This window comes from Ceratotherium simum, chromosome 21 (genome assembly GCF_057802395.1).
Source record: "Ceratotherium simum simum isolate JZ-2026a chromosome 21, ASM5780239v1, whole genome shotgun sequence".
Taxonomy (NCBI): Eukaryota; Metazoa; Chordata; class Mammalia; order Perissodactyla; family Rhinocerotidae; genus Ceratotherium; species Ceratotherium simum.
The window spans coordinates 15,242,890-15,258,979 of NC_141920.1; the positions used below are offsets into that span (position 1 = coordinate 15,242,890).

General features: G+C 55.3%; 1 protein-coding gene across 1 annotated transcript in view; it reads left to right on the plus strand.

Moving 5' to 3' along the window:
• The window catches only part of CDH22 (cadherin 22), a 68,199-nt gene that overhangs the window by 24,499 nt on the left and 27,610 nt on the right, over positions 1 to 16,090 (plus strand). Inside the window, exons 4-6 of the mRNA XM_004430546.3 lie at positions 6,733 to 6,900; positions 10,533 to 10,726; positions 12,808 to 13,061. Of these exons, the coding sequence (XP_004430603.2) occupies positions 6,733 to 6,900; positions 10,533 to 10,726; positions 12,808 to 13,061 (616 nt within the window). The remainder of the gene's footprint in view (positions 1 to 6,732; positions 6,901 to 10,532; positions 10,727 to 12,807; positions 13,062 to 16,090) is intronic.

Consider the following 16,090-nt stretch of genomic DNA (forward strand, 5'->3'; position numbering starts at 1 on the left):
GATAATTTTCGGGAAGTGAAAAGCTGGGTCAAAGAGCGTGTGCATTTGGAATCTCGATAGATAATGCTGAAATGTACCAGATTACACTCCCAAGACCCAGAGCCTGTTTCCCCTCCTCCTCACCAACACTGCGGGTTCATTGATGACTTTTAAGCAGGGAAGTGACATGCTCAGGTTTTCATTTTAACAAGATGCCTCGGGCTGCTGCTGTATAGCATGGCTCAGAGGCAGGAATTGAATTCAGGGAGACCCAGGAGCCTGGGGTGCCCAGCAGAGAGCCCCAAAGCACAAAAACCAAAGCCTGCACCCTTTCTCAGCACCCACCCAGACTCCTTAACCTCTTCATCTAGTTAGGGGGCCAGAGATGATGATATAGGATTGATGGGGGGGTTAGTTGAGATGCTGATATAGGATTGATAGGGAGGGTTAGTTGAGATGCTGAGGAAGGAGAATGAGGGATGACAGTGAGATCCTGCAAAGGGCAAACTTTGAGGGCCTGGATGAGTATATGGAACTAGATTGAGGAAGGAATCTAGGGGTTCCAAACTTTTGGCCCTGGGATGGGAAGGGGTACCACCTACAGAAACAGAAGGAGAAATGTGGATTAAGAAAACTGTCTAGGAGCAGAAGAATTAGTGAACGTGCCCCAGGATCTGGGGCAGAGCTAAATGATTCAGTTTTAACCATAATGGCTTTAAGATGAGAGAAGAGAAGGAGAAAGAAACATCTAGCAGGCCATCTGAAGTCTGGGCCTGGAGCTCTGAGAATGGTTGGGCTCTTTAAGTTTTGGTCTCCCCATGTGCACAAGAGGGATAATAATACCCAGCTTACATGATTGTTGTGAGGATTCAATAGGAGAGTTCATTCATTCATTCAACAAGTTGTCATTGTGCCCTACTATGTGCCCATCTCTGCTCTAGGCTCTAGGAATGCAGCAGCAGGCAAATCCAAGACCCTGCCTACCTTTTATTCAAGTAGGGAATTCAGGAACCGAAGCATATGAGCATACAACACAATGTCAAGTAGCAGTGAGTGCTGGGAAGACACATAAAGCAGGGTAAGGGGACAGACTTAGATGAAGAAATCTGGACAGGCCTTTCTGGGGAGGTGATCTTGGGACAGAGAACTGAGTGAAGGGAGGGTGTGAGCCATTCAGTATGTAGGAGAGAGCGTGCAGGCCAAGGGGACAGCGAGGGCGCAAAGTGCTCAGTGCCATACTCGCTACGTAAACGTAAACCAGGGGGATGATGAGGCTGATGAAGCCTTCATCCATTCAGCCTGAGGAGGTGGGGCCCTTAGAGCTCATCAGCTTTGAGGCAGGGAGTTAGAGGCAGAAAGTAGGCATCAAGGAAGGGCCCAGACCGAGGCTAGGAGGTGGCAGGGGTGGGCAGATGAAGGATCAGACTCCAAGACAGTGAGGAGGACGGCCAGGTTGTACGAAAGAGCATCCGCCACTGCAGACAGTCAGGAGGAGAGTGGCGAGTGGGAGATTGGGGGAGCAGGAACAGTTCCCAAGAAGCCAGAACGTGGGCACCAGGCAGGGCAGCTGAAGGAGCACAAATGGGGTTCTCGTTCTAGGGTCCCTCACCTTTCTCAGTCTGAAAGGGTCTTTGCTGACGTTTCCCAGGAAGGACCAGATTTTTCCTTCCCTGCCTTCAGCCCCGCTGCAGGAGCCGCCCTGGTGCCATTCCCAGCCCCAGCTCCATTTCCCCGCCAGGAATATTCCGCTGATGCCGGTCTATATTTAGCAGCTGCTGCGAGGTACAGTCTGTTCTCGCTGTGCAGATAGCAGGGAGCAGAGCCGGAACAGGGCCTGAGAGGAAGGTGTGAGGGAAGGGAGGAGGCGGGGCGCCAGGAGGCCGAGTGCCAGAGGAGGAATTAACTTGTGTGTTTTAAAGGCCAGGGCTGCCAGCAAGCCCCCCACCTTGGGCGACAGGGATGGCATTTGTGGGCTAATGAGGCGTCACTGGGGCTCCAGGGCCCCTTCGCAGCATTTGGAGGGGACGGTGGGGGTGGCAGGGACAACAGCGGGAACTGGGGGCGATGGGTGAGGACAAAGCCACATAGAGCCGCGGCCAGGTTCTAATTACCAGCCCCCGCCCACCACCACCCCAGCAAGAATAGAAAGACCTTCTCAGAGATTTCAAGATATCCGCTAAAAATTCTCAACTGGGCTAGAGATGTCCATTTTCCTGGGAAGGAATGAAACTAACCTCTGCTGAGCGCCTTCTAAGTGCCAGATGCTGGGGTCAGGGCGATGAACTAGATCTGGTGTCTGCCTTCATGGGGCTTCTGTTCCAACAGGGAAGCCGGAAACAAATAGACAACTACCCCCAGGTGGTGAGAGGGGAGATGGAGGGTCTGTGGGAGCAGAGCAGGTCAGGCAATATACATCCCCAGTCTATAGAGTAGGCAACTGAGGCTCAGAGAGACTCGAGAACTTTCCCAAGGTCAGATAGCGTGTAAATGGTGGAACGAAGACTTGAACCCATATCTGTCTGACTCCAAAGTCCCTCCTTTTTGCACGGCCTCTTATCCGACTTTGTGGGCCCTCAGTGAGGGTCTAATAAATGAGTGAGTGAATGAATGAATTTGCAGAGCCAGAACGTTTCAAGAACAACTTTGTGCGCTGATTTGGGAATTTTATCCCAGGCACCCCCAGGAGGGCACCGGCCTCCAGGATGCTTCTCCCAGCCTCAGGAGGTAGAGTGGGGAGTGGAACACAGTAAATAGCAAAAGATGCCGTCACTTCCTCCCACCCGTGCACTGGCCTCTTAGTAAGGGGACTTTGCTGTTCCTCCCACCAAGAGGCGGAGTCCATTTCCCCACCCCTTGAGTCCGGGCCGCTTTGTGATTTGCTTTGGTCAACAGAATGTGGCAGAAGTGATGTCTGCAAATTCCAAGACCAGGTCTTAAGAGACCTTGCAGATTTCACTCTTCCTCCTGGAACAGGGCCTGAGACGGCTGTATAAGAAACGCAGTCCAGCCTGCCAGAGGATGAGAGAAGGTTCGGCCCACAGCCAGGATCAACTGCCAGACATGTGCATGAGGCCTGTTGGGCCTTCCAGCCAGCTGACCATCCAGTTAAATGCAGCTGCAAGAGTGCGCCCAGCAGAGGCACGGGCCGGGAGCCTCGGTTCTCTATCAGCCGTCTACTGCTTTATAACAAGCTGCCCCTACACGTGGTGGCTTAAAACAGCAACGATTTGTTACAATCCTGTGGGCGGGCTGGGCAGTTCTTTTGCTGGGGTCACTCACATGGTGACAGTCAGCTGGCAGGTCAGCCAGGACAGCTGGCATGGCTGGGCCTCTCCCTCCGTGTGGCCTTTCATCCTGTTCTCAGGGTTCCAAGAGGACAGGCCCCAGCACACAAGGGCGTATCAAGCCTCCACTTTTGTCGCACTTGCTGATGTCCTACTGGCCAAAGCAAGTCACATGGCCAGGGCCAGAGTCAATGTGGGAGAGGATCACCCGAGTGTGGATCTCAGCAGGTGTGGTTCACTGGGAGCTGTCACCATAGCAACCTATCACTGAGTGGGATCCCGGGGCAGGGTCCAGAGGCAGCATGGCACCTGATCCCACACGCTGCAAGCCTTCATGACCAGTTTCCATTTGAGAAGAGTTTAGTGTCCCCAGTTCCTCTGGAGCTGGAAGTGGCAGGGACAGCAGGAGGCCGGCCACATGAGCGTGACTCCTCATCCACGGGTGGACCTCAGCCAGGCCCCTGCTCCAAGCCCCACTCAGAGCTGTAGTCACTCTTTTTGGTGCACAAGCTCACAAATACACAGTGGCCCCAAATCCTGTCACCAGCCTCAACATTCAGTGAGATCCTAGATGTACAGCGACATTCATGCAGTGAGGGCTCAGCCTGTCAGCTCCCTCCCTGCCTTTCCTCCTTGTTCGCTCAGGAGCCCCTGTCTCTGGCCTGGTGGCCACTCCACTGTCAATCTGTCTGTCTGTGGATCTCTCTTACCGTCTCCTCCTGGGTGTATGTTTCTCTCTGGCTTTACCCCTCCCCTCTCTCCTTCTGTCTGTAGGTCTCCCTCCCTCTCTCCCTCTCTGTTTCCCTCGCCTCCCCTTCCGCTTCCTCTCTGTCTCCACGTGCACGTCTCTCTCCCCGCTGACTCTCCCTATGTTTCTGTCTGTCTGTCTCTTTCCCCAGGCCCTCTTTTCTTCTCTCTCTTCTTCCTTCTCTGCCCCCTTCATCCTTCCTCCTCTCCTCTCTCTTCCCCTTTTGCTCTTTCTCGCCTTCCAGCCCCCTGGGTAGAGGACATGACAGGCTCCCCTGCTCTCCGGGGCTGCAGAGACTCAGCTAACAGAGCAGCTGAGGCTTGGGCGCTGCCTCACATCCAGAAGGGGCCCCTCTCACAGTCCCAGTGTGGAGCCGCAGCACCTGGGGAACAGGTCAAGGAGGGCCTGCTGCATGATCGAAACAATTGCCTGATTAGGACTGAGGAGAGCAAGGAGGATATTCTGGGAGCTGAGACAGGACCGCATAAGTGGCATCCCTCTGTCAGAGGCCTGAACCCTCTCCTGTACTTGGTGGGGGGTGGAGCAGGGGATTCGAAGAGGGCTGGGCAGGGACCTTCCATCCTTCAGGCAGTCCAGCAGAGCAGTTCAGAGCATGGACTCTGGCCTCAGAGCGCCTGCTTGAATCCTGGCTGTGTGCTTTTCACGTGTGCGACCTTGGGCAACTACTTAGCCTCTCTGCACCTCTATCTCCTTACCTGTAAAATGGGGATAATCACAGCACCTTCCTCATAGGGATGTTGAGAAGATTAAATGAGGCAGTTCCCTTCAGGTGCTTAGAACAGTACCAGGCACAGAGTAAACGCACATCATCGTTATTGTCATGTGCAGTTCTCATGAGATGAAACTGCACCAGTGGTTCACAGCCGATTTTGCCCCCAGGGGCCACTTGATGATGTCTGGAAACATTTTTGGAACTGGGGTTGAGGGGGAGGGTGCTGCTACCGGCACCCAGTGGGTAGAATTATCGTGCCCAAAATGTCAGTAGTGCCAAGGCTGAGAAATCCTGTTCTGTAAGGAGGTGTTGTCGTTCACCCATTTTACAGATAAGGAAACTGCGGTTCAGAGAGGAAGGGATTTGCTCAAAATCACAGGGCCAAAGAATGGCAGATCTGGGATTTATCCCAAGTTCATCTGCTTCCAAAGCTCCCCTGTCCTTGGGAAGGCCAGTACTGGCGGAGGAGGGGTCAGGAGGGGGCCTATTGAGGAGTCTGGAAGGCCAGTGACAGCGGATCTGTGTGACTCTTGATTAGACAGACTACACATTCCACATCCATGTGATCCCACAAAAGCAGGGCCCCCCTCAGGTGCCCCACCCCTGGCTCCCCCAGCTACACGTACAAATACACACACACACACACACACACACACACTCCAGCCGCTCCTCCCGTTCCATTGCCTTTATTGGAGTCTGGGGGCTGTTTGGGACATCAGGAGTCGGAGATTGGGTTTTATGGGGCGCATCGTGGGGCTGCTGGTGCATGACTCCACCTGGTGCTCAGGCCCTGGGCACCACCTGTCACCACCTGTGCTCGGCAGGTTGGGGGGAGCGTGTGCTGAATGCCTCATCGACTCCCCCTCCCCATGACACCTCCCTGGCAGGGAGGCAAGAAGCCCAGCCTTCCCCTCCGCAGTTCGTCTTGCAGTCACCCCCGTTCCTGCTGCCCCTCCCCCTCTTCCGTTAGCAGCCTGAAGGATTGTCTGATCAGCCATTAACTAGTGCCTGGACGGAGAATCTAGGGCCAGGCCGGGCCCGGGGGAGCAGGGCCCCCGAGGGTTGGAGGGTGGCTTCATCGTGGTGGGGTGTGTGTGAGAATAAGTGTGTGCTAGCAGCTATGAGTGTACGTGTACATCCGTGATCCTGTATGTGTTCTTGTGTATGTAGGACATGAGTGTGTGGGATGTATCTAGTGTGTGTACAGGTGAGCGTGACTTCAGAGAGAGTGTACATGAGTGTAGGTGTGAGTCCAGGTCACACTGTTAAACACTCACCACGCCACTGCTCCGGGCCTGCCTCTGAGCTGAGTGCCACCGACAGAGACGAGTCGGGCACAGGACAGGCCCCCGCATAGAATATCGGAGCTCACCCTCACATGGGGAAACTGAGGCCCCAAAAGTGTGATGGGCTGCCCAGGGGGGTCACAGAGTGGAAGGTTCTAGTCCCTAGGCCTCTTTTTAGTAAACCAAATAGTCCGTTCTGTTGCTTTTGTGTTGCGTGTGTGTGTGTATGCATGTGTATGTGAGGGTGTGTGTCTGAAAGTGTATGTGTGTGAGTGTGTATGAGAGTATATGTGTTTTAAAGTGGGTGTGTGTTAGTATGTCTGTGTATAATGTGTATGAGTGTGTGGGAGAGTGTGTATTTAAAAGTATATGTGTGTATGAATCTGGTAGTTGTGTGTACATGTATGTGTGAGAGAGTATTGCATGTGGTGTGTGTGTGAGTGTGAATTATCTGTGTGAACGTGTGAGCATATCTGTATAAGCGTGTGTGTGTTATCTGTGTGAGTGTGTGAGCATATCTGTATGAGCACGTGTGTGAGTGCGTGTGGTGGCTGCTGAGCCCACACCTGCACTGTCGCCATATCCATGTCTTCTGCGCGGCCCTCCTGAACTTGAATGAGCCTGGCCCTGCCCGTGGGGTGGCCTCCACATCAGCTGGCAGCTGGTGGGGGCGCCCCTGGCCTCACCGTCCCTCACCCACAGGCGTGATCCGGACGGCCGTGCCTGACCTCGACCGCGAGAGCCAGGAGCGCTACGAGGTGGTGATCCAGGCCACAGACATGGCGGGCCAGCTGGGCGGCCTCTCCGGCTCCACCACCGTCACCATCGTGGTCACCGACGTCAACGACAACCCGCCCCGTTTCCCACAGAGTGAGTGAGGCTTTCCCAGAGGGAGACAGCCGCGTCTGTCTGTATACCCATCCAAGCCACCCACCGACCCAGCACCCCTTCTATCGGGCTTCCATGCAGGGGAGCCACTGGGGGTGTCCATTCATCCTTCCAAGCCACCCACTGACCCAAAGCTTCCCTTTAGGCTTCCTACCAAAAGAGGGATTCCCATCTGTCTGTCTGTCTATCCACCCAAGTCGCTCGTTTACCCCTAGCCCCCCTCCTATCAAGCTTCTTGCAGAGGAAGGCCCCAAAGTTGTCTGATTTTTGGTACATCCGAGTAACGTGGTTATCTTCCCACTCCTCACCTTGCTTCCCGCCGGGGGTGCGCCCCCATCTGCCCACCCACCTCAACCCCTCACTGGCCCATGCACACACCCCTATGCTACTTATTGCACGTGATCTGCCACTGAGCCAAGCTTGCAAAGGGGTGGGGCACAGGGATATAGACAGAGGCTGTAGCCACACCCAGGCCGAGAATTGTGCAGTGGAGAAGCTGAGGTCTGGGGTCACAGCTCCTTCCCTCCCCCGGTGAGCCTGGAGGGCAGGATCCTGTGCTTCTGAATTAGGAGGGCTTTCCACTCTCTGCCTCTCCTGGCACCACAGGGGATGGGGGGTTCTCTGTCCCAGTCCCCCACCTTCCCATCAGCCCAGCCAGCCCCTCTGTCCCAGACTTAGGCCGAGAGCCGCGAGAGCCGCGCCAAGGAAGCCGCCGACGCTGGCAGAGACTAAATGCCGCGGGGAGCTGGGCTGATTCCTATCGGGCGAGTCATTACTCGAGGTCTGCTGCTCTCACATTAGGCCCCGCCACAGGGGACTGACCCCCGCGAGATAAGGGAATCCAATCCCTTAGCTGAGAGCACAGCATCACTGCGGCCCCGTGCCTCAGCCCAGACACAGAGTGGGGTGGGCAGAGCCCACCAGACAGCTCCACGTCGCCAGGGAGCCTGGCACAGAAGCCCCCTGCCCACTCCCCCAGCCCAACCCCAGCCACTGATGGGGAAGCTTTGAAGCACCATGTAGAGGGGTGGGGCCACCCAGTCTTCTGCCTAATTGTGCCAGGCTCTGTACCAGCTCTGAGCTGGAAGGGGTGGGGCCAGAGCCCCAGGAAGACTCTTGTTCATTCATTCATTTATTCATTCTTTATTTCTAACATTTCTTTATTGTGAAATATAGCACAGAAACAGAAAGGCGTAAAATATAAATATCCAGTTCAATGAATAATTATAAAGCAGACACTCCTGTAACCACCAACCCAGACCCCAGAAGCCCCCACAGGCCCTTTCCCGATCATAACTTGCCCCCTAGCCCTTCCTCCAGAGTCAACCACCATCTGCTTCTGTGATCATCACCACCTGCTTTCCTTGAGGGTTGATTCACCTATGCATGCATCGCCTAACATTATAGTTTAATTTCACCTGTTTTTTTAACCTCATATAAATGGAATCATATAACCCAAATTATTTGTGTCTGGCTTTTTTGTCTCTCAAAATTATGTTTATGAAATCATATGTTGTTGCTTGTAGCTATAATTTATTCATTTTCATTGCTGTATAGTAGTCCATCGTTTATCTATTCTACCGTTGATGGACATTTGTGCTGTTTCTGGTTTGAGACTATTGTGGAGGATTCTGCTTTGAACCTTGTTTTGTGTCTCCTGGTGCCGTTTTGCACGCATTTCTCTAGTGTATACACAGAGACGTAGGATAGCTGGCTCATGGGATATACTCATCTTCAATTTTACTAAATAAAGCCAAACTGTTTTCCCCGTGAAGAAATACACACGTCTGTTGTACCATATCCTCGCCCACACTTGGTATTGTCAGACTCTTTAATTTGTGTTAATCTGAGTGTATACCAGTAACTCATGCGGCTTTTCGTCCATTCACTCACTAGTCACACACACATTTCATTTCTGCAACAGTCTGGTGTTCTGCCAGGCCCTGAGAATGCCTGATGAATAAGAGATGTGGTCCTCGCCTTCCAGGAGCTCCTCACACCCGAGAAAGAGAAAATAAAGAGAAAATGATAGGGAAATGCAGTACTCCTTAAAATGGGATAAGCTTGGAGGCCCTGGGCACACAGGAGCAGAGCCTGGAGGTCTGGGAAGGCTTCCTGGAGGAGGTCACATTCAGTGAGACTAAAGGAAGAGTGGGAATTGGGGCAGTGAAGGCAGAGAGGAGAATAAAGAGAGGGAATGCCTGGAGGTGAGCCAGAGCAAGGCATATTTAAGGAATTACAAGAGCTTCAGCCAGGCTGAAGCTAGAGTTGGGACAGGAGCAGGGGCATGAGGCTGCAGAAGTCAGCAAGGGCCAGGCAGCAGTGTCTTGTGGGGCAGGCCAACAGGCTTGTCCAACTCCATCCCGAGAGCCGTTGGGGTGGAAGGGATTAAAGCAGGAAGTGGCATGGTCAGCTTGTGTTTTAGAAAGAGCCTCCTTGGCTGCCATGTGAGAATGAATCAGAGGCAGCCACTCCACGCAAGGGGTATCCAGACCTGTGGGGCCCCCAAGAGACACATCCCCATCTCCACAGCTCCTGCTTCACCTGCACTGGCCCATCCTTTAGCCAATCACCCTCACCTGGACCTCGACTCTGGGAGGAGAGCAGGGTACCGTTTGCGTCCCATCTCACCTCATTCCTTCTGCTTCTCCCCTCTAGCCAAATGCCATTCTTCAAACATGCCAGGCATTGCACCCACCCCAGGGCCTTTGCACCTGCTGTTCCCTCTGCCTGAATGCTCTTTCCCAAATATCTGCATGGCTCACTCCCTCACCTCCCCCAGACTTTTGCAAAACTGTCATCTTCTCAGCGAGGCCTTTATTGATCACCCTCTTTAAAGCTCCACACACACCCTCTTCGGCACTCCCCCCAGCCCTCTGCTCCTGCTTTGTTTTCGCCAAAATACCCAGCACCATTTAACATACTGCATGTTTTACTGAGTCTTTCCCTTCCCATTAAGAGGAAAGCACTGGGAGAGCTAGGATTTGGGTCTGTTTTGCTTGTTGCTGTGACTCCAGTGCCTACAGCTGCATCTGGGACATCATAGGTGCTCAATAAATATGTGGAAATGAGGGATCAATGTCATTAACAGCAACAGAAAAATTAGCATGAAGCCCCACCATTTAATACATTTGTTCCATTTATTGAGTAGCTGCCATGCCCTAGGCATCTGACATGCTTTATCATCCGAGTTTATTGTGATGATAACAGTGCTGTTAGGAAGGCACTATTGTTATTCCCATTCCACAGATGAAGACACCAAGGCTCAGGATTACACAGCCAGGACCGACTCCAGAGCCTTAGCCCTGATCACTGTGCTCCTCTGTCCCCCTTACTGGGCAGATGGGGAAACTGAGGCCCAAAGAATTGCAGGCACTTTCCCAATCAATCCGCGAATAAACCAGGGTCAGAATTAGGTCCCTCCTTTTTGCACTGCCTCCCACATTTCTGCAGAGAACACGCCCCTCCCAGTGCCCATCCTGGCCAAGCCGGGAGCCCCTTGGAGACACTGCCCTCCCTGGAGCCCCTCTGGGCCCCCCCTTCTCTCTCCTAGAGCTGGGGGAAGCTGGGGCAGGGGCTGCCCCCTTCCCTGCTCACAGCCGTATCCCCTGCAGAGATGTACCAGTTCAGCATTCAGGAGTCGGCCCCCATCGGCACGGCCGTGGGACGAGTGAAGGCCGAGGACTCGGACGTGGGCGAGAACACGGACATGACTTACCACCTCAAAGAGGAGAGCGGCAGCGGCGGCCACATGTTCAAGGTCACCACGGACGGCGACACTCAGGAGGCCATCATCGTAGTGCAGAAGGTGCGGCTGCCCCAGGAGGGGCGGGGGAGGCAGGGCCCACGGCGGCGGGGGTCAGGGAGGCCTCGGAGCCGCCAAATACCCTCACCCCACTCCACTCCAGGGATTAGGTCTCCCAGAGACCCAGGACCAACCTGGGAAAACGCTGATGTATCATTCCCATTTTACAAATAAGAAGATGAGGCACAGAGAGGTTAAGTGACTCGTCCAAGGGAAGGGGGACAGAGGTCAAATCAAGAAGCAAAAATTCACCTTCCACGACTTGGTCATGGCCTTGGCAACTCAGGGCTGCACAGGCCTTTGAGACTTCCCCTCCAACCCTGCTCTCCCACTGGAGGTCCAAATCCCCTGCACTGGCCCGCAAATGGTTGTAGGCTTTTGTATACCTCCAGGGATGGGACGCTCACTCCCCACCATTGTCCAGATCTTCCTCCCTCCATTCAGCCAGAATCCTTCTCCCTATATCTGCTCCTATCAGCCTGGGCTCTGCCTTCTGAGACCCACGGAAACAGCTGCCCCTGACAGCCCTTCATTTCCCCCAATAAGTACATTATGACCCACTCTCTGCCCGGCCTTAGGGTTTGAGGATGAGAAAACTCCCAGTTTCTTCAGCTCCTTCCCAGAGGATCATAACATAATAGCTAATACTTCTAACAAAATGTCTACGAGCACCAGGTGCCCTTCCACAATTTCCGTGTATTAACTCATGCAATCCCTACAACAACCTCTGAGGTACCATCATTGCCCATTTTATAGATGAGAAACCGAGGCCTCAAGAAGTTCAGTAATTTGCCCAAGGTCAGAGCAGAGTAAGGATATGGGCCCCCAGTCTGGCTCCAGAACCCACCCTTTCAAGAATTATGTGGTTTTCAGCCTTCTGATCTCCATTTGTCCTCCCTTTAAGGTGAGCCCATTTCACAGATGGGGAGTTGGAGGCCCAGAGAGGCCCAGCATCACAGACCAGCAGAATCAGGCCCCAAGCCCAGCCTTGGGACTCCAGCCCGGCATTTGTTCTCACCCCTAGAGCTGCCCCCTGCCCCCCCCCGCCGATTGATGACCTGGCTCCAGAGCCCATGGCTCACTCCCAGGCCAGGCCACTGCCTGCCTCCCTGCCTCCTGATTTCCCAGGCAACAGGACAGAGGAAGGAGGTGGCCGTCTTTGCTGCTGGGGAAGGTGGGGTGGGAGGTCCTGAGAGGAAGGGAGGGTCCCTACACAGGGGGCGGGTCTCTAGGAAGTCACCCTTGGGCTCAGATAGCTCCCCCAGGACGCAGGTGAGGTGCTTGCAGCCCCACCATGGCAATTTCTCTTGGCTACAAGGCACTGTCCTCAGAAGGCTGGAGTCAACACACAGCCAAGGCGCTCATTCATCAGAGGGTCACCCATTAGCACCCCCTGAGGAGAAGCCAGGCTCAGCATGGGCTTAGCCGGATCTCTGAGGAAAGCTCTAAGGCAGCCTGGTTTACCAGGCTCAACGTCTCCTTTAAACCGCCCGACAGAGGCCCAGAGAGGCTAATAGATGGCCCACAGACACACAGCTAGTCAGCAGCAGATCAGTGTCCTTTCCTCTCTCGGGTTAAGGGCCGGGACTTGGGAGCCACAGGCCTGGGTTTGAATCCTGCCTCGGCCAGTGACTGGCCGCTAAGCGACCTTAGGCAACTTACAGAGCCTCCTGGGCCTCAGTTTCCTCATGTGTAAAACGAGATAATAATAATACAAGCCTGTTAGGGGTGTTGTAAAACTAGATGAGTTGATATATTGGAAGCACGGCACATAGCAAGTGCTTCGTGCATTAATAAATTAATGAAATGCCCCAGCATACCGTGCCGGGAGGCCGCAAGTCGGCTCAGCCCTGACTGGCTGTGTGTCCCTGGGCAAGACTGTCCCTGCAGGGCCTCAGTCTCTCCACCTGTAAGCCGAGCGTCGGTCTGGGTCTCCGACGGCCACTCCCCCGGGGCAGCCCAGGTACCCGGGCGCCCCTGCTGAGTCGACGCGTGACCCCGGGCCAGCCCCGCCCCCTCTGGGCCCACCTCCCGGTCACTGAAGAGCAGACCCCAACCCGCTCTCGGCCTTCTGCTCCCCCCAGCGCCTGGACTTCGAGTCCCAGCCCGTGCACACCGTGGTCCTGGAGGCGCTCAACAAGTTCGTGGACCCCCGCTTCGCCGACCTGGGCACGTTCCGCGACCAGGCGATCGTGCGCGTGGCCGTGACCGACGTGGACGAGCCCCCCGAGTTCCGGCCGCCCTCCGGCCTCCTGGAGGTGCAGGAGGACGCGCAGGTGGGCTCCCTGGTCGGCGTGGTGACGGCGCGGGACCCCGACGCCGCCAACCGGCCCGTCCGGTGAGACCCCCGCCCGGGGCCGACGCCTCCTGCCTGCTACCCCGCCACCACCCGCGGACAGACTGCGGGCAGAGGGGGCGGGGCGGGGGAGGAGGCGGGGTGGGGGAGGGGAGAGAGATGGACACAGGCCGGGAGCCAGAGGCAAAGGAAACATGTGAGAACAGTCACAGAGAGGCAGGGGACTCAGGACGAGGAGGGAGAACCAGGTGTGACAGCCACGGCAGAGTGACCCGGGCTCAGTCTGCGCGCTCCTCTCTGTCCACACTCGCTGCCTCGTGCTCCCAGCCAGTCCATCCCTTCGCGATGGCTCCCCAGTTCCACTCTCTCGCGCCACCCCTCTGTCTCAACAGCTCCCCTTGGATCTCCACTAGACGCCTCACACTCATCCTGTTCAGAACTGAGTCAGAAAAAAGACAACTCCATCCTTCTAGTTGTTCAGGTCAAAAATGTTGGACCTGTCTTTCTCTGGACTCCTGCCGTTCCCTCACACCTCCCTCCAGTCATCCATCAGCAAATCCCGTCATCCCACTTGGAGACGGTCTCCAGAATCTGACCGCTTCTCACCACGGCCTGCTACTCCCGGTCCCGGCCACCACTTTCTCCTGCCTGGATTACTGCGGTTGCCTCTGTGCTGGTCTCCCTGCCTCTGTCCTCTCCCCTCTTTAATCTAGAACCAGCACAGGAGCCGGGCCGATCCTGCCCCAGTGTAAATCAGAGCATGTGAGGGAACGGCGTGAGGTGTGAGGGAACGGCACAAAGGTGTGAGGGAACGCTCCTCTGCTCCAAGCCCTCCCAAGGCCCCTCTCTGGCTCCCAGTAAAAGACCAAGTCCCCCCGAAGGACCCCCAGACGCTGTGTGTTCTGGCCTCGGTATAATCTCTCAGACTCACCTCCCACTAGGTCACTCTGCTCAGCCACCGCCTCCTCACAGCTCCACACACGCACCAAGCTCACCACCACCTCAGGGCCTTTGCAAGTGCTGATCCCTCTGCCTAGAACGTTCTCCCTAATATCCCCATGGTTTGTTGTCTCACTTCCTCCAGGTCTTTGCCCAAGAGTCGCCTTCTCCTGAGGCCTTCCCCATCACTCTTTCTAAAATTTCATCCCCACCCCCAGCCCCAGCCCTGACACTTCACACCCCTTTCCTCATTTTCCTCTGTCCTCACTAGCCTTCGTCACGAGCTAACATGCTGCCTATTTTTCTGATGACTTTGTTTGTCTCTCCCACTAAAAGCTAAGCTCCGTGAGGGCAGGGATTCATGTCTCTATGTTCACCTCTGTATCCTCAGGGCCCAGCCTGATGCCCAGCGCTCAGGGGACACTCACTGACTGCGTGGTGAATGAATGAAATGTGGAAATAGAGGGAGACTGAGAAAAGAGACAGAGAGAGACTCATGGGGATGTAGCGAGACCAAGAATGAGAGGAAGAGATCAGAGAGAGAAGAGAACTGGGCGAAACAGGACAGGAGTCACTAACAGAGACAGGCAATGTGGAAACAGAGGAAGGAGACTTGGAGAGAAAGCCAGAAAAGGAAAGAAATAGAGACACAGGGAGAGAGAGGCAGAGCGGGGATGGAGGCAGGTGGGTGGAAGGGCACTGTCAGTGTAATGGGAGGGTTTGGGGGCTGCAGGGGTTGGGGAGTCCCTGACTGTGGCCCAGGTTGAAAGGTCAGGTAGAAGAGAAGGGAGGAAAGATTGTAGCAGAAACTGATCCAGAGGAGGAGGTCAGAGTAGGAGGAATGACCTTGGTTGGACGCATGGGAAGGAGATTTGGGAGTGCCCTGCTTTCTCTCTAAAACCTCTGTACATAGTCGATGAGTGATCCCGGAGCCAACCACATACCTAGCTTTGTGCTGAGCATTGGAGAGAGGGGGAAGGGAAGTTAATTTGAGGATGTCTGTAATACACAATTCCAGATGGGTGACATTGCCATCATCATCTGTGTGAATGGCTCAGAGCTGTACAGTGCACAGCCTCTGCAACCTTATATGGCAGCCCTAAGTGAAGAGACAAAGATGCCATCCTGCTTAACTGCCCATGGGCTCCTAGACTGGGAGGTATCCTCAGGGGTCTGGAAAGACTTCCTAGAAGGGGCAGGAATTGAACTGAGCTGGGTACCTGGGCCTGGTCAGGTATAAATATGAGGTGAAGGGCATTCTGGGTGGAGGAACAGCTTATGCAAACGTATGGAGGCAAAGGAGTAGTAGGTGTGCCTGGAGGAGAGCAGACTGTGACAGCCACAGTGGACGGAGGGAGATGAGGCAGCAAACGTGACGTCTGATGGGCCTCGAGGGCAGGCCGAGGAGCTCAGACCCTCCAGAGGTCCAGAGGGCCTGGGCTTCCTCCTCCCTTCTCACTGCCAAACCCGTCCTGCCGCTGCCTCTGAACTCCTCCACCGCCCTTCCACCCAGGCTGTCGGGACAGTCTGTAAACATCCGCTCAGCCTCTGGCTCCGCCCCAGACCTCTCCCAGGAGGGCATTATCACCCAGGTTTGTTGGGAAACTGAGGCCCGGAGAGGGGCAGAGGCATCCCGGCCTCTCACAGGCAGTGAGACCGGGGAGTAGGAGCAGGGTCCTTGCCCCCTGCCCTGGGTCGGCGCTCCTGTCTGCCTGCCCCTTCCTCTCCAGTGTCGCTCCGCACACCCCCCAGTCTTCTCCCTCCTCCCTCCCTCGGCTTCCCTTCTCCACTGCTTTTATCTGCCTGAAAGGCCAACTTTGAAACCCGCTTCTCGCTGCTTTCATGTCTCTTTGCCGGCCCCTTCCCTGGGGCTCCTCAGACGTGGAGGCGGCGAGGAGCTTGAGACAGGTCCAATTTACCACCACAAACATTTACCCAACCCCTCCTCCGTGTCCGGCCCTGAGCCAGGCCTGGGGACGCCGAGATGACTCAGCAGGGACAGCTGGGGAGGAGCACCCAGTGTGCAGGGGACAGATGTGGAAATGGGAGGCCAGTGGGAGGCTGTCGAGGCAGAGAAGGGTCCTCACAGGCCACATGTGCTGCCCGGCTTCTGTCCTAGCTCCTGAGTTCTG